The sequence below is a fragment of the Carcharhinus amblyrhynchos genome, unplaced genomic scaffold, assembly GCF_965287045.1.
Source record: "Carcharhinus amblyrhynchos unplaced genomic scaffold, sCarAmb.v2.hapA chromosome_152, whole genome shotgun sequence".
Lineage (NCBI taxonomy): Eukaryota > Metazoa > Chordata > Chondrichthyes > Carcharhiniformes > Carcharhinidae > Carcharhinus > Carcharhinus amblyrhynchos.
Window position 1 is genome coordinate 334,160 of NW_027649892.1, and position 23,727 is coordinate 357,886.

Here is a 23,727-nt window from a genome sequence, read left to right on the forward strand (position 1 = left end):
GAACGACGGAGGTTGAGGGGTGACCTGATGAAAGCCTACAAGATTACGAGGGGCAGAGTGGATAGTCAGAAGCTTTTTCCTGGGGTGGAAGGGTGAATTACTAGGAGGCATAGATTTAAGGTGCGAGGGGCAAGGTTTAAAGGAGATGTATGAGGCAAGTTTTTTTTTATGCAGAAACTCACTGCCGGGGGACAACTTTGTTATCAGGCTCACTGTGTTACCATAAAAACTAGTTAACGTATAAATAATTAAAACGTAGCAAGTACAAAGTACAAGGATGGGGGAATTTTGTGCCCAGAACAGCTGATTCAAGTTTCTGCTTTATCCTTTCATTCTTTCACTTTTGAAGAAAATATTAAGTTTATGAGGGTGTTTCGTAGTGAGAACAACTGATTCCTGTTTATGTTTATCTTTAAATGCTGGTTTATCTTTAAATGTCGCTTTATCTTTAATTGCCTTTTTATCTTTAAATGCCGCTTTATCTTTAATTGCCTTTTTATCTTTAAATGCCGCTTTATTTTTAATTGCCTTTTTATCTTTAAATGCTGTTTTATCAAAATCCAGTATCATTTCACTTTCAAAGGGTTGGAGACAGAGTACGTCAATGAGTTTGCAGGGGAGCTACCTTTTTTTGGTGTTGGAAACTAATATATTCACATGTATTCAAAACATTCCAGTAAATGTTCACCCCTTAATTAGTGGTACAGCTTCATTTTAGCACCTCCACCCCAACGCCTCCCCACCCCCATCCTTTTCGCCTCAGACCTTAACATTCCACACTTGCAGGCGGTTATTAAAAAGATTTTCAGTTCACCTTGATGCTGCAAGAAAGGAAATGATTAAATCCTCCTGAATTGGAGTTTAACAATTTTGCATTGCTTTACCCTTCTAAAATGTCAATTTATTCGTGTCACAATTTATTAGGCTTAAATTAACACTGCAATGAAGTTACTGTGAACCCCCCCCCCCCAAGTCACCACACTCCAGCACCTGCTCGGGTACACTGAGGGAGAATTTAGCATATACACCTAATCAGCACGTCATTCAAACTGTGGGAGGAAACTGGAGCACCTGGAGGAAACCTGTTCGGACACGGGAAAAACATTGTAAACTCCACACAGACAGTGACCCAAGCTGGGAATCGAACCTGGGTCCCTGGCACTGTGAGGCAGCAATGCTAACCACTGCGCCACCAACACAGTAAAGTCTGGTTCCAATGTTTCATAATTTAATTACAATTTAAACCGCAATGCCCCCTGTCTCCTTTGCGCCTGCGATTTACTAGAAATGTGTTTGTTTTTGATTAATTGTGCTGAGTCTAATTAAATAGCAAAGTTGTAAAATTGTGCATTTTTGCCCTGGAGGTTAATTGAATATTATCAGCGATGACTTTATAATTTAACCACCTTCCCAAAAATGTAATTGCCTATCAATGTCCCTAGCTATACAAATAATTAACACTATTTATTTATTCATCTGGCCCAGAATCTATTCTCTCATGGTAACTTTGTCTGAAAGTTCCCTCAGCAGCTGTTTAATAACAGTCTAGAAAACTCCACTCATTCATTAATAATTTCAATATGGTTCCCTTTCAAACTCAGCAGAACTTCATCCCAGCAAATCTTCCTTCTCTGCCTTTTCAAACCCAACCCTTTGTTCTACCAGAGCGTGTCAGTGTAATTGGATAATCCCAGCTAGTTATGAACTGCATTATTCCAAAGGAAGGATCATTAGAAATTATGGATTACTGACAGAGAATCCGTCAAAATTCCTAATGTTAAAAATATTATTTTGGGTGCCTCCCAACTTTGAGGAAGTGATTCATAAATTATGGGACATGAATATACAAAGTGGATGTTACTTGGATACATATGAATAAGGAGCAGAAATAGGCCACATGCATATATTCAATCCCCTGTATATAACACTTATGGTCAAATCTGCCTATTTATTGACATGGTTTTATTTTGTTCGATCTTGCTTTCCGACATTCATCCCTGTCGCCCTCCCTCAATTAGCACCAGTTTTTTGGACATGGTTTTTTAGCTCTTTACGTGATACTCATCTCGCAAACAATGATTGATAGGTTTTCAAAACTGGTTTTGTCTCTTTATCACTGCTACTTGCCTGGATGGAAGTTTCAGCAATTGAAAAACTGAATGGCTCCTATTTTTTTGTGTGTGAGGAGTGTGGAGATGACTTTTCCAGGAGCTTTTCGTAGAATCATACAGCGCAGGAGGCCCTTCGGCCCATTGAGTCCACGCCGACACATTTGAAACACCTGAACTCCCACCTAACCCCATCTACCACCACTTGGCCCATAGCCCTGAATTTGTGATGTGCCAAGTTACTCAATCAGAATGTTGTGGCCCTTTACAGAGCACGTGCCAAAGGGATGGTTATGTAAAGGTCTCATGAAGCACAGGCACCGTGTAGTCTAAAGACCACTCTCAGTTTGGTTAAGGTTGTGATTCAGTTGCCAGTTCATTTCTGCATTACCAGACATCAGAATCTCTGGAAGTCCAACTGTGGACATCTGGTCAGGAAAGTGAAGGCACCGCAGCCAGCAGCATGTTTGGTTTTGTTAAATTGCACCAAAGCAATGGGTGGGAGACAGGAATTGACCACAATGGGCGAGTGCCGTGTCTCTCAGTAGCAAAGACACAGCTGCCGTGTGCTCAATATGGACTGTGCTTGAATTGCACAAAACAAAAAAGGTGCCCTCACACCACCTGCAGCAATCCTATCATTAAACACATGTCATTTACCAGTTTTCCCCAACTCTAAAATCAGATCATTTTTAACTCTCTAAAACTTTTTAAAACTGTAATTCTGTTTGATGGCGCTAATCGATAATCACCTTTACAGATACCACAGGTATGTCCTGTACAATTTTCCACATTGTCCGGTAGACATCAACGCGGTACCTGTACTGGAATAGCATGGCTAAGGCTACAGCAAGTTCTCGAGCATAAATTTTCAGTACTACTGCCCGAATATTGCCAGGTCCCATAGCCTCTGCATTATCCAGTGGCTTCAGCCATTTCTTGATATCAAAAGAGTGAATTGAATTGGCTGAAGACTGGCACCTCTGATCCTTGGGACCTCCAGAGGTGGCCAAGGTGGATCATCCACTTGATGCTTCTGGCTGAAGGTTGTTGCAGGACAAACCTGGCCACACACAACTTATTAGTCTATTCTTGATAAAGAACATAAGAAATAGGAGCAGGAGTAGGCCATCTAGCCCCTCGAGCCCGCCCCACCATTCAATAAGATCATGGCTGATCTGTTGTGTCTCAGTTCCACATCCCCGCGATTAAAATGGCCGTTGGAAATCATTTGACCTTTGGCATTTCAAGTTCCAGATTGTCCTCGTTCTCCAGTGAATACCTAAATAAATATGCCACAGCTATTGGGGAATTCACACATCCTTTGTTTGAGGATGGACAATGAATTGTAGCATCTTAGCCAGCAGTATTATTTCTTTTGTCCATTGTGAAACATTGAAACTCTTTGTTAAATGAATGTGAATGGATCCCATCAACATACATTATGGGGGTCCCCGATTCAAATGTGGCTGTGTGAATTTCAAGACATCAAAGATCAAGGCAAGATGTGAAATCAATGTTCCACCCCTTTTTGGAAAAATAACTTGAAACTTGTACAAGTCATGTGGTAGATGTGATGTGCCAAACGGTCACCTTCTGCACAGCAGGGATTCTATGATTACAGTTCCATCAAGCCAGCTGCCCTTTATCTAAAAAGTCAAGATAATATATAGCAATATCTTGACAGTAGGAGAAGGGATGCCCCCAATCTGTTCCAAGTTCAAGCTCACTAGAGAATTACCTTCCTGGAAATGTGGTTGCAAGATACATTGCAGCTGGCCAAACTTAAAATATTGTTGAGGCAGTGCCTAGGCCAGGATTTAATGCCCATCACTAATTGTCCTTGAGAAGGTGCTGATGAGCTTCTGGAGTTTCAGGATTTTGACCCAGCTACAGTAAAGGAACAGTGATATATTCCAAGTCAGGATAGTGAGTGGTTTGGAGGGGTGCAGGTGGTGGGGTCCTGCTGTATCTGTTGTCAATGACTGCTAGCTGATAGACGTGGCAGGTTTGATTGGCACAGTTGAAGGAGCTTTGAATTCCTGTAGAGCATCTTGTAGATGGTGCACACTGCTGCCATTGAGTGTTATTGGTGGAGGGAATGAATGCAGAAGGTGTTGGGTGAGGAGTCAATCAAATAGGTTTATTTGTCCTGGATGGTGTTGAGCTTCTTGAGTATTGTTGGAAATATAGAAATTAGGTGCAGGAGTAGGCCATTCAGCCCTTTGAGCCTGCATCACCATTCAATATGATCATGGCTGATCATGCACTTTCAGTCTCCCACTTCTCTGCAAACCCCTTGATTCCTTTAGCTGCAAGGGTCATGTCCAGCTGCCTCTCGAGCTGCAGTCATCCAAACAAATGGAGCATTGTCCATCACATTCCTGACTTGAACCTTGTAAATGGTGAGCAGGGTTTGGGGAGTTAGGAGATGAGTTACTCACTGCTGGATTCTCAGCCTTTAAGCTACTCCTGGAGCCACAGCAGTTAGTACAGTTCAATTTCTAGTCCATGATAATCCCCAGGATGTTGATAAAAGGCAGGGAGGGTTCAGTGATAATAATGCAATTGAATGTGAAAGAGTGGGGGGAATAGTTGGATTGTCTCTTGTTGGAAATGGTCATTGTGTGGAAATGTTACTTCCCTCTTGTTAACCCAAGCCTGAATATAGTCCAAGTCTTCTATATTTGGACATAAACTGCTTCGGTATCTGAGGGTAGAAAGAACTTGCATCTTAGACAAATTCAAGGAACTTTACAGTTAATGTTGTACTTTTGTTGTGGTTATCACAACCATGAAGTGAAGTAATCTGACAATGAGTTTGCACACATGGTCCCATAAGTTGCAATGCTTTTACGATTGGCTAATTTATTGATTTGTAGAGACAAAGTGCTATAATCTATCACTGCAATAAAAACACATCTATCGTATAGCAACAAACTAGTGAAACTGAAAGGACAATTTCACCGACAGAATTTGTGTTCTTTCCCTGCCCATGATGAATGAGGTTTGTATCTAAAAGGTGTGTGTGTTTACTTTGATTGTCCCGATTTAGATAATCATAGTCTGCCTCTGGTGAGCTTTAAAAAACAAAGGTGATCACTGGCCCCAGGTATTTACTCTCTACAATCAATAACATAGCCCATCATTACATCATTGTAATTTGTGGGACTTTGTATGCAAATTGTTTCCTTTACTACTTTATGGTTGTGATACTGCAACAAAAATACATCATTAAGTGTAAAGTTAATTATAGAATCCTACAGTGCATAAGTAGGCCATTTGACCCATCGAGTCTGCACCAACCATAGTCCCCGCCCCAGGCCCTATCCCCATAACCCCATGCATTTACCCTTGCTAGTCCCCCTGACACTAAGGGGCAATTTTAGCATGGCCTATCCACCTAACCCACACATGCTTGTAATGTGGGAGGAAATCAAAGCACCTGGAGGAAACCCACACAGAGACTGGGAGAAAGTGCAACCTCCACACAGATGGTGACTCAAGCCAAGAATCGAACCCAGGTCCCTGGCGCTGTAAGGCAGCAGTGCTAACCAGTGTGCCACCTTGCTGCACCATGCGTTTGTCAAAGTTGCAAGCTCTTTCTATCCTGTCGCATGTCAATCCTGGCATGTAATTAAAAGAAAGAAAGACTTGTATATTTATGGGGTGATTGCTGAACATCCCAAAGTACGTTACAGTAAATGATCTACTCTTTAGGTGTAGCACTGTTGTAACATCAGAAATATGGCAGTCAATTTATACACAGCAAGCACTCAAACAGCAGTGTAATAATGAATGCACAATCCGTATTTGTGATGTTGATTGAGGGATAATTATTGGCCAGAACGTTGGGAAAATCTCCTGTTTTCTGAAATAGTGTGAACAATATATAATTTTATATATATGCTTTTATGTTAAGGAAGGCAGATGGATTTCAGTTCCATGGAGGTGATTTAAGGGCCTAGGTTTCTAGAAAATGGATTTATATTGAAAGATCAGTTTTTGGGTTTGAACATAAGAAATAGGGGCAGGAGTAGGCCATCTAGCCCTTCGAGCCTGCCCTGCCATTCAATAAGATCATGGCTGATCTGTCGTGGCTCAGTTCCACATTCCCGCCCTCTCCCCATAACCCTTAATCCCCTCGCTTATCAAAAACCCATCAACCCGCGTCTTAAAAATATTTAGCGAGGCAGCCACCACCACTTCAACAGGCAGAGAATTCCAGAGATTCACCACCCTTTGAGTGAAGAAGTTCCTCCTCAACTCCGTTCTAAACCGCCCCCCCTTTATCTTGAGGCTGTGCCCCCTAGTCCTACTGTCCTTTCTGAGTGGGAAGAGTCTCTCCACCTCTATCCTATCCATCCCATTCATCATCTTATATGTCTCAATGAGATCTCCCCTCATTCTTCTAAACTCTGACGAGTACAAGCCTAGTTTATTCAGCCTCTCCTCACAGCTCAACCCCCTCAACTCTGGTATCAGCCTCGTAAACCTCCTCTGCACTCCCTCCAAGGCCAAAATATCCTTGCGTAAGTGTGGCGACCAAAACTGCACACAGTACTCCAGCTGCGGCCTCACCAATGCCCTATACAGCTGCAGCAAGACCTCCCTACTTTTATATTCAATCCCCCTCGCTATGAAGGCCAGCATCCCATTAGCCTTCCTGACCACCTGCTGCACCTGCAAGCTGGGTTTTTGCGACTCATGCACAAGGACCCCGAGGTCCCTCTGTACCGTCACCTGCTGCAGTTTTTCGCCACGTAAGTAATAGTCCTTCCTACCATTATTCCTACCAAAGTGGACCACCTCGCACTTGCCAACATTAAATTCCTTTTGCCAGTTCCTGGCCGATTCGCCCAGCCTATCTAGATCCTTCTGCAGGCTCTCCACACCCTCCGCGCAATTTGCCGTTCCACCAGTCTTGGTGTCATCAGCAAATTTCGACACCATACACTCGGTTCCCTCCTCCAGATCATCTATATAAATGGTAAATAGCTGAGGCCCCAGCACCGACCCCTGGGGCACTCCACTAGTCACCAACCGCCAATCCGAATAGCAACCATTAACCCCCACTCTCTGCCTCCTATTTGACAGCCAATCCTCTATCCACGCTAACACCCTACCCCCAACTCCATGCCCCCTTATCTTCTGCAATAACCTCTTGTGAGGTACCTTGTCAAACGCCTTCTGAAAATCAAGAAAGAACACATCCACCGGCTCTCCTCTATCCACCGCCCTAGACACATCCTCATAGAACTCCAATAAATTTGTCAGACACGACTTCCCCTTAACGAAACCGTGCTGTGTCTGCTCTATCAAGCAATTCCCCTCAAGATGCCTCGCTATTTCCTCCTTGATGACGGATTCTAACATTTTACCTACAACAGACGTTAAACTAACCGGCCTATAATTCCCTGCCTTTTGCCTGCCACCCTTCTTAAACAACGGTGTAACATCAGCCGTTTTCCAATCTTCCGGCACTTCCCCGGAATCCAGCGACGTTTGGAAAATAACCACCAAGGCATCCACTATCACCTCCGCCATTTCTTTCAGAACCCTCGGATGCATTCCATCCGGTCCTGGGGACTTGTCCGCAATCAGTCCCTCCAGTCTTTCGAGCATCGCCTCTCTAGTAACAATAATGTCATTGAGGCCCTCCAGTCCTACCACCTTTCCATCGCTAACACCCGGCAAATTATTCACGTCCTCCTCCGTGAAGACCGAAACAAAAAAGTTATTCAACACCTCAGCCATTTCCCCATCCCCTACCACTAAGTCCCCCCTCTCATCCTCTGAGGGTCCAACGTTCACCCTAGCCAGCCTCTTCCTTTTTATATATTTATAAAAACTCTTGCTATCCTTTTTTTATATTAAGCGTTAGCCCAGCTTCATAGTTTCTCGTACCCTTCTTTATCAACTTCTTTGTCAATCTTTGTTGACATTTAAACCTCTCCCAATCCTCTTCTCGCCCACTACTCTTAGCTACTCTAAACGCCTCCGCTTTTAATTTAACACTTTCCTTCACCTCCTTCGTTATCCACGGCTTATTACCTCTCCTCCTACGGTCCTTTTTAACCATCGGAATAAATTTCTGCTGAGCACCAAGAAAGATCTCCTTAAAGATCCTCCACTGCTCCTCAGCAGACCTACCTTCCAACGTGCTCCCCCAGTCAACATTCGCCAATTCTTCTCTCATCCTACGTGCTCCCCTCCGTTCAAACAAAGGACGCTTGTCCGGGAACCCACTTTCTCCTCCTCCATCTGCACCAGAAACTCTGCCATACAATGATCACTCTCCCCAAGAGGATCCTTCACCGCAAGGTCCCTAATTCTACCCGCCTCATTACGTAACACCAAATCCAAGATAGCTCGCTCCCTCGTTGGCTCCAACACACACTGTTCGAGGAAACTATCCTGGCAGCATTCCAAGAACTCCTCCTCGATCCCACCGCGTCCAACATGGGTCGACCAATCAATATGTAGATTGAAATCCCCCATAATTATCGCCGTTCCATTCCTGCACGCCGCACTTATTTGTGCGTTAACAGCCCGCCCCACCTCCAGATCATTATTTGGGGGCCTATAGATGACAGCTACCAGCGTCTTCCTCCCTTTGCTGTTCCTAATTTCCACCCACAACGATTCCACTTTCTGCTCTTTGGTTCCTATATCATCCCTTGCTACCACCCTGATGTTATCCTTAATCAGCAGAGCTACGCCCCCCCATTTTTCCTCCCGCCTATCCTCCCTAAACACGTGATACCCCTGGACATTCAGCTCCCAGTCCCTGTCACCTTGCAGCCACGTCTCTGTAATGGCCACCAGATCATATCCATTTGTGCTGATCTGCACCACCAGCTCATCCACTTTATTCCAAATGCTTCGTGCATTCAGATAAGTGCCTTCATCCCAGCCTTCACTTGGACCCTATTTGTCAGAACGCCACCAACCATACTCACGCCCCCTGCTCCCTTTATTATTGGGACATCCTCAGCCTCTTCCCTTACCTGTACCCGCTCCTTAACTTTAGACCCCGTTCCTATTTACACGATCTGCCAGGACTCTGGTCCCAGCACGGTTCAGACCAACCCCATCCCACCTGAACAGGTCCCACCTACCCCAATACTGATGCCAATGCCCCATAAATTCAAACCCATTCCTCCCACACCAATCCCTGAGCCACCCATTCACTTCCTTAATCTTATCAACCTTACGCCCGTCTGCACTCGGTTCAGGCAGTAGCCCAGAGATAACCACCTTGTCGGTTCTACTTTTTAATTCCATTCCCAGCTTTTCATACTCCCTCCCCAGATCCTCAGTTCGCATTTTGCCTAAGTCATTGGCACCCACATGTACCACAACGACCGGATTCTCACCCTCCCAGTCCAGGTTCCTCTGCAGCCCAGATGTGACATCCCGGACCCGAGCACCAGGCAGACAACACACCTTTCTGTGCACTTTGTCATTGTGACAAAGGACAGTGTCAATAACCTTAACCACACTGTCCCCAATTACTACTATGTTCCTTTTCACCTTCTCTTTGCCTGTGTCCTGCGTCTGCATCACTGTACTGTGTGCAGTTTGCTCACCAACCTCACCTCCCTCGTTCTCGTCCAGACTGGAAGCAAGAACCTCAAACCTGTTATGCAGATTGAGAGGCTGAGGCATCCGCTCCCCACCCTCCTTCCTCTGCTCCCCACCCTCCTTCCTCTGCTCCCCACCCTCCTTCCTCTGCTCCCCACCCTCCTTCCTCTGCTCCCCACCCTCCTTCCTCTGCTCCCCACCCTCCTTCCTCTGCTCCCCACCCTCCTTCCTCTGCTCCCCACCCTCCTTCCTCTGCTCCCCACCCTCCTTCCTCTGCTCCCCACCCTCCTTCCTCTGCTCCCCACCCTCCTTCCTCTGCTCCCCACCCTCCTTCCTCTGCTCCCCACCCTCCTTCCTCTGCTCCCCACCCTCCTTCCTCTGCTCCCCACCCTCCTTCCTCTGCTCCCCACCCTCCTTCCTCTGCTCCCCACCCTCCTTCCTCTGCTCCCCACCCTCCTTCCTCTGCTCCCCACCCTCCTTCCTCTGCTCCCCACCCTCCTTCCTCTGCTCCCCACCCTCCTTCCTCTGCTCCCCACCCTCCTTCCTCTGCTCCCCACCCTCCTTCCTCTGCTCCCCACCCTCCTTCCTCTGCTCCCCACCCTCCTTCCTCTGCTCCCCACCCTCCTTCCTCTGCTCCCCACCCTCCTTCCTCTGCTCCCCACCCTCCTTCCTCTGCTCCCCACCCTCCTTCCTCTGCTCCCCACCCTCCTTCCTCTGCTCCCCACCCTCCTTCCTCTGCTCCCCACCCTCCTTCCTCTGCTCCCCACCCTCCTTCCTCTGCTCCCCACCCTCCTTCCTCTGCTCCCCACCCTCCTTCCTCTGCTCCCCACCCTCCTTCCTCTGCTCCCCACCCTCCTTCCTCTGCTCCCCACCCTCCTTCCTCTGCTCCCCACCCTCCTTCCTCTGCTCCCCACCCTCCTTCCTCTGCTCCCCACCCTCCTTCCTCTGCTCCCCACCCTCCTTCCTCTGCTCCCCACCCTCCTTCCTCTGCTCCCCACCCTCCTTCCTCTGCTCCCCACCCTCCTTCCTCTGCTCCCCACCCTCCTTCCTCTGCTCCCCACCCTCCTTCCTCTGCTCCCCACCCTCCTTCCTCTGCTCCCCACCCTCCTTCCTCTGCTCCCCACCCTCCTTCCTCTGCTCCCCACCCTCCTTCCTCTGCTCCCCACCCTCCTTCCTCTGCTCCCCACCCTCCTTCCTCTGCTCCCCACCCTCCTTCCTCTGCTCCCCACCCTCCTTCCTCTGCTCCCCACCCTCCTTCCTCTGCTCCCCACCCTCCTTCCTCTGCTCCCCACCCTCCTTCCTCTGCTCCCCACCCTCCTTCCTCTGCTCCCCACCCTCCTTCCTCTGCTCCCCACCCTCCTTCCTCTGCTCCCCACCCTCCTTCCTCTGCTCCCCACCCTCCTTCCTCTGCTCCCCACCCTCCTTCCTCTGCTCCCCACCCTCCTTCCTCTGCTCCCCACCCTCCTTCCTCTGCTCCCCACCCTCCTTCCTCTGCTCCCCACCCTCCTTCCTCTGCTCCCCACCCTCCTTCCTCTGCTCCCCACCCTCCTTCCTCTGCTCCCCACCCTCCTTCCTCTGCTCCCCACCCTCCTTCCTCTGCTCCCCACCCTCCTTCCTCTGCTCCCCACCCTCCTTCCTCTGCTCCCCACCCTCCTTCCTCTGCTCCCCACCCTCCTTCCTCTGCTCCCCACCCTCCTTCCTCTGCTCCCCACCCTCCTTCCTCTGCTCCCCACCCTCCTTCCTCTGCTCCCCACCCTCCTTCCTCTGCTCCCCACCCTCCTTCCTCTGCTCCCCACCCTCCTTCCTCTGCTCCCCACCCTCCTTCCTCTGCTCCCCACCCTCCTTCCTCTGCTCCCCACCCTCCTTCCTCTGCTCCCCACCCTCCTTCCTCTGCTCCCCACCCTCCTTCCTCTGCTCCCCACCCTCCTTCCTCTGCTCCCCACCCTCCTTCCTCTGCTCCCCACCCTCCTTCCTCTGCTCCCCACCCTCCTTCCTCTGCTCCCCACCCTCCTTCCTCTGCTCCCCACCCTCCTTCCTCTGCTCCCCACCCTCCTTCCTCTGCTCCCCACCCTCCTTCCTCTGCTCCCCACCCTCCTTCCTCTGCTCCCCACCCTCCTTCCTCTGCTCCCCACCCTCCTTCCTCTGCTCCCCACCCTCCTTCCTCTGCTCCCCACCCTCCTTCCTCTGCTCCCCACCCTCCTTCCTCTGCTCCCCACCCTCCTTCCTCTGCTCCCCACCCTCCTTCCTCTGCTCCCCACCCTCCTTCCTCTGCTCCCCACCCTCCTTCCTCTGCTCCCCACCCTCCTTCCTCTGCTCCCCACCCTCCTTCCTCTGCTCCCCACCCTCCTTCCTCTGCTCCCCACCCTCCTTCCTCTGCTCCCCACCCTCCTTCCTCTGCTCCCCACCCTCCTTCCTCTGCTCCCCACCCTCCTTCCTCTGCTCCCCACCCTCCTTCCTCTGCTCCCCACCCTCCTTCCTCTGCTCCCCACCCTCCTTCCTCTGCTCCCCACCCTCCTTCCTCTGCTCCCCACCCTCCTTCCTCTGCTCCCCACCCTCCTTCCTCTGCTCCCCACCCTCCTTCCTCTGCTCCCCACCCTCCTTCCTCTGCTCCCCACCCTCCTTCCTCTGCTCCCCACCCTCCTTCCTCTGCTCCCCACCCTCCTTCCTCTGCTCCCCACCCTCCTTCCTCTGCTCCCCACCCTCCTTCCTCTGCTCCCCACCCTCCTTCCTCTGCTCCCCACCCTCCTTCCTCTGCTCCCCACCCTCCTTCCTCTGCTCCCCACCCTCCTTCCTCTGCTCCCCACCCTCCTTCCTCTGCTCCCCACCCTCCTTCCTCTGCTCCCCACCCTCCTTCCTCTGCTCCCCACCCTCCTTCCTCTGCTCCCCACCCTCCTTCCTCTGCTCCCCACCCTCCTTCCTCTGCTCCCCACCCTCCTTCCTCTGCTCCCCACCCTCCTTCCTCTGCTCCCCACCCTCCTTCCTCTGCTCCCCACCCTCCTTCCTCTGCTCCCCACCCTCCTTCCTCTGCTCCCCACCCTCCTTCCTCTGCTCCCCACCCTCCTTCCTCTGCTCCCCACCCTCCTCTTGTTCTTGACCCTTAGAGTTAGCCAGTCTAGAGGGGGTGGATGTCACTTGCACCCCATTGACAATGGCACCCTTGCTCCCCCTGATGAGCCTCAGTGTCTGTAGCTCAGAGGCCAGCTCATCTACCTTGAGCTGGAGCTCCTCCAGCAACCTGTACTTACTGCAGACATGGTCACTGGGAAGGACCCTGGGTCCACCAGCTCCCACATCATACAGAAGCAACACATCACATGCCCCTCCATTATTCACTATAGCAATATTGAAAATTTCCACACGAACTTACCTGGCCCTTTTTCTCCCTAGCCCTTTTGCTCCTAAGCCCTAGTAGCTCACTCTGCTTCCCGCTCCGACGCTGCCTGCTGTCTACACCAGGCCTCCTTTTAAACCTGGCGCTGTTTTAAAGCCTGCTCCCCCACAACTCCCTGCTATCTTAAATTCTTAAAGCGGTAGATACAAAAAGCCCGCAAAAATGGGTTATTAAAAACATGTGATAAATGTATATTAATACATATGCTAATCTTTATTATATATGATAAATGCATGTGTATATGATAAATCTATACGAGGTCTTTCAATCTCTGAAGTGAAAGGGATGGGTTAAAAGGCTTCAGACATTTAATGATTTGGGGGGGAAAAAGCAAAGTCGGAAAAACTGGCCTTGCCTAGCGACAGTATCACGCGACAGAGATGGGGAAGAGTTCCATGTGTGTTAGAGAGTGAAGACTTGGATTTCTCAGCTCTTTAGAAGGGAAAAGTACAAGGCTAGTGGGCCAGTAGTTAACTGGATAATCAGTTATAGGACTCGCTAAGGTGATCAATTTAACAGTGCTGCTGCTGAAACAGTGATCTTAAACTGCAGTTGATTTTGGGTGTCACCTGGGGAGATGTGAGTTGGGTGTGTGTCTGCTCAGGAACTCGCCAGAAGAGAGCCATTTGCATGTGCGCCAGTCCCAAGCATTTGTGTCAAGATGTCAGTAGCTCTTCACTGGTTTCTGTGCCTATAAAGAGGTTGGGTGAGATTCTCTGGCCTCCTAATCACGTGGTTCCCACCAGTGGGAAGTGGAGCGTTGTTTGCTAACGTTGAGATTCTCTGGTTGTGCCCGAGAATCCTGTCTGTGTGAGTAGTTGTAGAATTCCAGCCATTGTTGGGTGCAGGAATATTGGAAAATTGAACCATCATCTTTAGGGTGGCATGATGGCACAGTCATTAGCACTGCTGCCTTACAGCGCACGGGACCCGGGTTTGATTATGGCCTTGGGTCACTATCTGTGTGGCATTTGCACTTTCCCCCCATGTCTGCTTGGGTTTCCTCCAGGTGCTCCAGTTTCCTCCCACACTCCAAATATGTGCAGGTGAGGACAATTGGCCATGCTAAATTGATCCCAATGTCAAGGGATTAACAGGGTAAATATGTGAGGCTATAGGACTTGAGCCTGAATAGGATTGTGGTTGGTGCAGACTCGATGGGTTGAATGGCCTTCTTCAGCACTGTAGGGATTCTATGATTCTACGATCTTATGTTTGTGTTGAGATCTTTCCAACCATTCTATCTGATGTAACATTCAACTTCCTTAGTAAATCTTTTATTCTCTATGTTAAAAGTCCATCAGCAGACTCTTGTGAACTTGTTCAGTAACTTTCCTACAAGGTTTCAAAAGCAAAAAGTTAGGATCTGTCAAGCCAGGTTTTGTTCTGGGACCTGTCCAGTATTAAATCAATTGGGCTCAGAAAAGTGACACCTTAACATCTTTTCTGTCAAATGAGAGCGTACGTTGGGCCTTAATGTCGCAGCTGAAAAACAGCCCCTCTGGCAGGGCAGCATTCCCTCAGTGTTGCACTGGAATGTAAGCCCTGATTTTTGTGTTGGAGTCTTGGAATGAAACTTGAACACACAGACTTGAGACTCTGAGAGTACAGCCAACTGAGCTACAGCTTATAAGCTAAAGCAGAGGTATTTCAAAAAAACATGCAACATATTGTGTTTTTTGTGCCCTCAGGAAATCCCAAGTTGTTGCACATGTTTGAAACGTAGTACTGTTGTAGAGTGTATTGTCGGAACATCATGCACAATTTGGAACCAGCAATTTATTTTCTTCCCCCTCATTCTCACTGATCTCTTTCTTTCTCTCTGTATAACAGCTGGAGAGTTGCCAACAGTCTGCTGCAAGGAACAGGGAGCTGGCTGAAACTGCAAGGGAAGAAGCGACGGCGGCAAGAATAAGGGTGGATTCTGTATTATCGGAGCTGCGTGAATGTCGCAGTAAGGTAAAACCTCCGTCTATTCAAAACGAGCAAGCAACCAGAACTTGTGGGGTGGAAACTTAGGACAATAGAATGATCATGCAGCACAGAAGGAAGCTATTTGGCCTATTTTGCCTGTATCAGCTCTTTGGGAAGAGTTAGAAATCCCAGAACTAGGGGACATTGTCTAGAAATTAGGAACAGTCATTCAGGAGAGATGTTAGGAAGTATTTCTACACGTACAGGGTGCCGGAGGTTTGGAAATCCTTTCCGCAAACAGCTGTCAATGCTAGATCAGTTGCTAATTTTAAATCTGCGACAGATAAATTTTTGGTAAGCAAAGGTATTAAGGGATTTGGGCTAGGGGCAGATATTTGGAGTTATGCCACAAATCAGCCATAATCTCATTAAGTGAGAGTATGGGCTGAATGGTCTAATCCTATTCCTATATTCCTGCCCTTCCCCAGATCCCTGGAAGTATCACTTTTATATATTTAATTTGAGAGTTACTATTTAACTTGCTTTTATGATCCCTTAGGGCCTGTTTTCCAGTTCATTATCTGTTGCTTAAATTTTGTTTCTTTGCTTGCCCTTGATTCTTTTGCCGCTTAAATCTGTATAGTCTAGTTACTTATTCTGAGCAGAGGATAAATTCTCTTTGGATATTAATTGGGTGGCATGGTGCTTAGCACTGCACTCTCGCAGTGGCAAGGACCCAGGTTCAATTCCTGTCTTGGGTGTCTCTGCGGAGTTTACACAATCTCCCCATGTCTGCGTGTGTTTCCACCGGGTGCTACGGTTTCCTCTCTCAGTCCAAAGATGTGCAGGTTAGGTGGATTGGCCATGCTAAATTGTCCCGCAGAGTTGCCCCATAATGTCCCAAAGACATGTAGGTTAGGGGAATTAGTGGGGGTAAGTACATGGGGTTATGGGGATAGGGCCTGGCTAAGATGCTTTATTGGAGAGTTGATACAGACTCATTGGGCTGAATGGCCTCCTTCTGCACTGTAAAGATTCTGTGAATGAACATTTTGATTACCAGGTATACTTGAGTTTTGAATGTACTGCAATAAATTGGATGAAATGATATAGGAATTCTCAACTGAGGGTGACAGCTATCTACTAGTTCATAAGAAGCTTTCAAGGCAGCTCCAAGAACTAACAAATTGAAGCATTTTTTTTAATGCATCATCTCAGTCTGCCACCTATTGTGTGCTTTTTGTGTCTCTCAGATTGGCCAGATTCAACTCAGCAATCTTATCTGATTTAACAGTGCTTTGGATGTGTGGTGCTGGTTAGTGAACACTGGTGTGGTGGGGGATGTCACTGTGCCTCACAATGGGGAGGCAGTGGCATAGTGGTACTGTCACCAGGACCAGTAACCCAGAGACCCAGCGTAATTTTTCTGGGGACCTGGGTTGAATCCCACTACAGCAGATGGTAAAATTTAAAAATCTGGACAGTCTCTAATGATCATGAAACCGTTGCCCTTGGGCAACTGTGGGTGGGAAATGAAAACTGGCCAGCTAGTGATGCCCTTGTCGCACAAGTGAAAAACATCAGTTTGATCTTGTGCTGGGTTTGCACTAAGAGGGAGTTTATTGAGGTTATCAACAGCAGAGAGCTAATTCTTCAACTCATTAAGTAAGGAATAACAGCCAGATTTGAATAAATAACCAGTAACTATAGGAGAACTAGCTCTTTACACTCTTTCATTGATGGGGTGCCTTTAGTGTTGGTGTTTAAGGTCTGGTTTAAGTCACATCCTCTGTTAATGTGTCTCTGACTTGACACTTGTGGGAAAATAAAATTGCATCCAATTTCTGATTGTCAAAGGGATGGAGTGAATGTATGATTGGATTTTAAATCCTCTGTAATAAATAAAAGTAAGAAATGTACGTGTTTGGGATAATCTTCCTCATTGACCAAATTCAGAAACTATATGGAGTTTTTTCACATTTATGAAAGCACTTTATTATTGCTTAACACTGCTGCACTTTCCCAAGATATTTTCTCAAGTTGAGTTAAAAATAAAAAAAACCTGGTTGGAATAGTTTTTGCTTCTACAGATGCATTTCTCAGAAAGATTCTGTCGGGGCTTGAATATGACCACAAGAGGGAAGCTTCGTTTTCGAGGCATTTTCCCTGTTGTTTTTGTTCTTTGTTAGTCTTCCTTTTCTTTCTTTTATTTGCTCAGAATTCTGCTCTGCGAAGGGAAATTCAGGATCTAGAGGCGATGTTAGATCGTGAGAAGGCAAAGAACCAACGGCAGATGGAGGAGAAAGACAGTGATATCACTGAATTTCGTGAGAAGTACAATGAACTAGTTGGCGTGAAGCTGGCATTGGATATGGAGCTAGCTGCTTACCGGAAGATGGTGGAAGGAGAGGAACAAAGGCGAGTTCTCTGTGATTTCTGCTTTGTTTACCTTAAATTGCATTGTTCAATATAAACCAGCCTCCTATCCATTGACTCTGTCTACACTTCCTGCTGCCTCGGAAAAGCAGCTGGCATAATTAAGGATGGCACGCGCCTCAGACATTCTCTCTTCCATCACCTGTCAGGAAAATTATACAAAAGTCTGGGGTCGCATGCCAACTGACTCAAAAACAACTTCTTCTTTGTTGCTGTCAGACTTTTGAATGGACTTACTTTGCATTAAGTTGATCTTTCTCTACACACTAGCTATTACTGTGACACTACATTCTACAATCTCTCATTTCCTTCTCTATGAACAATATGCTTTGCCTGTATAGAGCGCAAGAAACAATACTTTTATGTTAACACATGACAATAAATCAAATCAGTTGTGATGTATAAGTCAACTCAACATATAAGATGATCCAGTTTTTCCAGCCGAATAATCAGGTTTTCGTAGAATCCCTACAGTGCAGAAGGAGGCCATTCAGCTCATTGAACTGTACCAACAACAACCTCCACCCTATCCTGTAACACCACATATTTACCCTGCTAGTCCCCTGGACACTAAAGGGCAATTTTAGCATGGCGAATCCACATGACCCACACATCTTTGAACTGTGGGAGGAAACCAGAGCACCCAGAGGAAACCCACACAGACATGGGGAGAACATGCAAACTCCACACAGAGAATGACCCAAGGCCAGAATTGAACTGAGCTCCATGACGCTGTGAGGCAGCAGTGCTAACCACTGTGCCACCATGTTATCCACAATATACTTGTATAAGTCAATATATCCCCACCCTCAAATCATGGACTGTCGTATTCTCATCAGAACTCTGCCTTAGTTTTTCACTCATCCATATTGTAATCACTAAGTGAGATTATGAACAGTTTGTGGGCGGCACCGTGGCACAGTGGTTAGCACTGCTACCTCACAGCGCTAAGGACGCAGGCTCAATTCCTGGCTTGGGTCAATGTTTGTGCAGATTTTGCACATTCTCCCATGTCTGTGTGTATTTCCTCTGGGTACTCTGGTTTCCTCCCACAGTCTGAAAGACGTGCTGGTTAGGTGCATTGGCCATGCTAAATTCTCTCTCCGTGTACCCGAACAGGTGCCGGAGTGTGTTAATTAGGGGATTCATTGCAGTGTTAATATCAGCCCACTTGTGACCCTAATAAATAAACGTATCTCCACAACTTCACGTATTTACCCTGCTAATCACCCTGACACTAAGAGACAATTTAGCACGGCCAGTCCGCCTAACCTTCACATCTTTGAGTCAGTGATAGCATTTAAGTGGGATGTTTTTCTCTTTTAATCCACAGGTGATTCGGTCTGCCTTGTTGTCCAACAAGGAGCATACATGCTGTGGGTCGTGCGCGGGCTGCTCTTGGATGTTTCGAGAGTTGCCTAGTGCTTCACTTTGTTAGTGTACGCTTAAACTGGACCAGTTGCTGGGCAACACGACAGCTCAGTGACTATCACTGTTTGCTGTGCAGATACATGGATTTGTGCCAGTGTCTGTGGGAGTTTGTGCATTCTCCCCGTGCTTGCGTGGGTTTTCTCCAGGTGCTCCGGTTTCCTCCCACACCCCAAAGATGTGCTCTTAGGCTGATTGGTGTAACAAATTGTCCCTAAGTTAGTCTCCCCTCAATCTGGTTTCCAATGTGGAATGCCATAAGCATAGACAAGGGTCATGGGTGGAGAAGGGACTCAAAATGTTGAAATGGCGGCGCGGGCTCATTGGGCTGAAGGGCCTGTTTCCCGTGCTATGTTGTTCTTTGTTCTTTATAAGGAAATAGCTGAAAACTATGAAAAGATGTATGGAAAGTGGAGAGAAGTGGGATCAAGTATGTAACTCCAGTGGGGGGGGGGAGGTGGGGGGATGTGAGCTAGCATATTCTTAGACTGGATCAAAATTTCCTTTAAAACAGGAAAATGAAAAGTGTAAAAGTTGCTCTGCTGTTAAGGAATGGTTGTACAACCTCATTGTGTCGGAGGTGCAGGGAAAAGTTATTCACACTGCAATGTGGTTTGTTTTTATTGAGCGCTTCTGTGTTTACACAGTGCAGATGTGAGAAAATAAAATTGGTAAATTTCCATGTGGAATCAAACATTTATTAACACCTTCCACACTGTCCAATATTACAGACTTGACTTGACTCCTGGCCCGCCTTCATGCAATGTGCTATCCACTCCGAGGTGCACCACTTCAAACCGAGGAATAAAGCGGAGGCTGTACGCAGACGAAAGTGCCGGCAGTGATTATGAAACGCATGAACATGTGATTACTGTCGGAAAAATTACCTTGGAAGAAGTTGATGATGAAGGAAAATTTGTCAAAGTGAAGAATACTTCTGATAGGGTAAAGGCCCATCTAGAGTTTGATGCCTTTTGTTTAGGCACATCTAAAATGCAATTGTATGTAGCCGTTGGTGATTTGTTAACTAAATCAGTGCTTTAAGTATAAGATCTCTGGTGCGTATCATCTTATCCTTCCAACAAATTAATTGGCTTTGCATCATCGTCTGATGCTGTTGACGTGTGCAGTAGAATGACTTCTTCATTGTTTCTTTATTCCTTCAAGAGAAAATAGTAAGCATGTTGGATTTTTCATCCAGCACAGTATAGGGTGGCACTGTGGTTAGCACTGCTGGCTCACAGTGCCAGGGACTCGGGTTCAATTACGGCCCCAAGTGACTGTCTGTGTGAAGTCTATGTTCTCCCCGAGTTTGCCTGGCTTTCCTTCGGGTTAGGCGGATTGAGCACGTTAAATTGGCCCACACTTGGGGTTACAGGGATAGGGCCTGGGTGGGATTGTTGTTGGTGCATACTCGATAGGCTGAATGGCCTAATCTGCACTGTATGGATTCTTTGATTTACTGGGACTCGAGACGTACAAATCCTCTGTAGACTAAGATTGGAGGAAAATCCCAGCAGGTCTGGCAACATCTGTAAGGAGAAAAAGAGTTAATGTTTCGAGTCCAGATGACCCTTAGTCAGCCTGGGTGGCCCAGGATGTTTCGATCAATTTGGTCTTTGTGTGCAAGGAACAGAACTAGGATTGGGGTGAAATGAGCTTTTGCCAATAACTTGTCTTGAACACTGCTATCTAGTACAATGGCAAAAGCTATACTATTTATTGAGTATTGTAATGTAACTGTTACATGTTACATGTAACAAAGGTAACATGCCTGCTATAATTGAGTTAATTTTTTAAAAAGTTAGAACAAATTACAAGTTTTAATGAAAGGTATTTTATATTTTTCTCTGAAAGCTGTGAGAAAAATTAGTCTTGCGCAGAAATTAGTGTCCCAAGATGTATAGGCTGGAGGAATTAGCAGGGTAAATATGGTGGGTTACGGGGACAGGACATGGGTAAGATGCTCTGTTGGAGAATTGATGCAGTCTAGATGGGCTGAATGGCCTCCCCCTACACTGGAAGAATTCTATGAAATTGTTATTGTTTTAATAAACATTAAACTTTCTAATTTTGTAATATCCTTGTAGGATCAGTCACTAAATGGATGGACCATAGAAAGACAATTCGATGATATGTCCTGGACTACATACAGGTTTCCTCCACGTTTTACAATTAAAGCTGGCCAAGCAGTAAAGGTAAGTATTCACCGAGAGCTGTAATACTTTCAATGCAAACAGTTTTTAGCAGTATACAATGTACTTTACTGGAAATGTGAGAGCAATCACTTGTTCAATTGCATGGAAACTCCACGCTCCAAGAATGCTGTGAGTAACATAGGTATCAGGGTAACTGATAAATTTCCCTGAGTTTCCAACTATCAACTGAATTTAGATGAATTAACCTTGTAATAATTTCCTTGCGTCTTTTTTCCTCGCCTTTTTGTTTCCCAGCAGCTGCCTAAAATGAGAAAGGGGATTTGTAGCTGTAAAAAAGATTGTAACGTGAGAATTTTGTCAAAAATGATTACCTTTTACAAAAATCAAATAGCAATGGATTGGACTTGTTGGCACCCATTCTAGCAGTGTTTGGTGTTTTCTGATTTTTTTTTTTAGTTGCTGAAATCTGGAGCAAGCGGTATGGCAAGTGCTGCAGGAATTTAATTCCTACTTCAAAGCACAAGCCAGTTACTCCCAGATATAGGTGCATAACAGACTAGCGCACTAGAATGAAACAGAGGATGTGTAGAGTAGGCAAACTGCTGGAGCAAGGAAAAGGGAGGTGGGGGGGAACATAGAACGTGCCTTTCTGTCTGGGCTGTCCATCTGAGTGCGATATCAGGAGCTACAATCCTCATTCGTTGGAAGTCCCATAACTCCAAATTCCTCCATCAATGACCATCACATCATCAGCACAATGCAAAAAATAAATGTTTCTACCGGACAGAGATTTTGAACCACGTTTGTAAATGAAATCATGCTGTATTCCAGGAATAAGTCAACTAGTTATCATCTGGTTCCCTTGGTGTCAGCCTTTTCCTATCCTAACACTGTTACATTTATACCCCAGTAGCATGGCTAATGAAAAACTGACTTTCAGTGAGGGAGGATGCAAATGGCCTTGGAGGAAAGCCCTGGACACGTTGGTGTGGTCCTTCCATGCCCAATCTAGGCTGGCTGACAGGCAACAGTAAGGCACTGATGGAGTGAGAGTGTGCACGCATTCTTCCTCAGAGAGGACCTTTGGTTCATTCTGGGCGGCACGGTGGCAAAGTGGTTAACACTGCTGCTTCACAGCTTCAGGGTCCTGGGTTCGATTCTCGGCTTGGGTCAATGTCTGTGTGGAGTTTCCACGTTCTCCTCGGGTCTGCGTGAGTTTCCTCTGGTTTCCTTCCGCAGTCCAAAGATGTGCAGGTTAGGTTGATTGGCCATGATAAATTGCCCCTTAGTGTCCAGGATAGCGGAGGTTAGAGGGATTGGTGGGTATAATATATGAGGACATAAGAAATAGGAGCAGGAGTAGGCCATCCAGCCCTTCGAGCCTGCCCCGCCATTCAATAAGATCGTGGCTGATCTGTCGCTGCTCAGTTCCACTTTCCCGCCCTCTCCCCATAACCCTTAATCCCCTCTCCTATCAAAAACCCATCAACCCGCGTCTTAAAAATATTTAGCGAGGCAGCCTACACCACTTCAACAGGCAGAGAATTCCAGAGATTCACCACCCTTTGAGTGAAGAAGTTCCTCCTCAACTCCGTTCTAAACCGCCCCCCTTTTATCTTGAGGCTGTGCCCCCTAGTCCTATTGTCTTTTTTGAGTGGGAAGAGTCTTTCCACCTCTATCCTATCCATCCCATTCATCATCTTATACGTCTCAATGAGATCTCCTCTCATTCTTCTAAACTCTAACGAGTACAAGCCCAGTTTATTCAGCCTCTCCTCATAGCTCAACCCCCTCAACTCCGGTATCAGCCTAGTAAACCTCCTCTGCACTCCCTCCAAGGCCAAAATATCTTTGCGCAGGTGCGGCGCCCAAAAATACACACAGTACTCCAGTTGCGGCCTCACCAATGCCCTATACAGCTGCAGCAAGACCTCCCTACTTTTATATTCAATCCCCTTCGCTATGAAGGCCAGCATCCCATTCACCTTCCTGACCACCTGCAAGCTGGGTTTTTGCGACTCATGCACAAGGACCCCGAGGTCCCTCTGCACCGTCGCCTGCTGCAGTTTTTCGCCCCGTAAGTAATAGTCCTTCCTACCATTCTTCCTACCAAAGTGGACCACCTCACACTTGCCAACATTAAATTCCATTTGCCATTTCCTGGCCCATTCGCCCAGCCTATCTAGATCCTTCTGCAGACTCTCCACACCCTCTGCACAATTTGCCGTTCCCCCAATCTTGGTGTCATCAGCAAATTTCGACACTCTACACTCGGTTCCCTCCTCCAGATCATCTATATAAATGGTAAAAAGCTGAGGCCCCAGCACCGACCCCTGGGGCACTCCACTAGTCACCATCCGCCAATCCGAATAACACCCGTTGACACCCACTCTCTGCCTCCTATTTGACAACCAATCCTCTATCCACGCTAACACCCTACCCCCAACTCCATGTCCCTCGACCTTCTGCAATAACCTCTTGTGAGGCACTTTGTCAAACGCCTTCTGAAAATCTAGAAAGACCACATCCACCGGCTCTCCTCTATCCACCGCCCTAGACACATCCTCATAGAACTCCAGTAAATTTGTCAGACACGACTTCCCTTTAATGAAACCGTGCTGTGTCTGCTCTATCAAGCAATTCCCTTCAAGATGCCTCGCAATTTCCTCCTTAATGACAGATTCTAACATTTTACCTACCACAG

The 23,727-nt window shown here is 47.1% G+C and overlaps 1 protein-coding gene across 1 annotated transcript in view; it reads left to right on the top strand.

The window, feature by feature from the left end:
* LOC145338708 (lamin-B3-like) overlaps positions 1-23,727 on the top strand; it is a 59,670-nt gene that overhangs the window by 14,468 nt on the left and 21,475 nt on the right. Inside the window, exons 4-7 of the mRNA XM_080183108.1 lie at positions 14,920-15,045; positions 17,219-17,418; positions 19,596-19,809; positions 20,955-21,062. Of these exons, the coding sequence (XP_080039234.1) occupies positions 14,920-15,045; positions 17,219-17,418; positions 19,596-19,809; positions 20,955-21,062 (648 nt within the window). The remainder of the gene's footprint in view (positions 1-14,919; positions 15,046-17,218; positions 17,419-19,595; positions 19,810-20,954; positions 21,063-23,727) is intronic.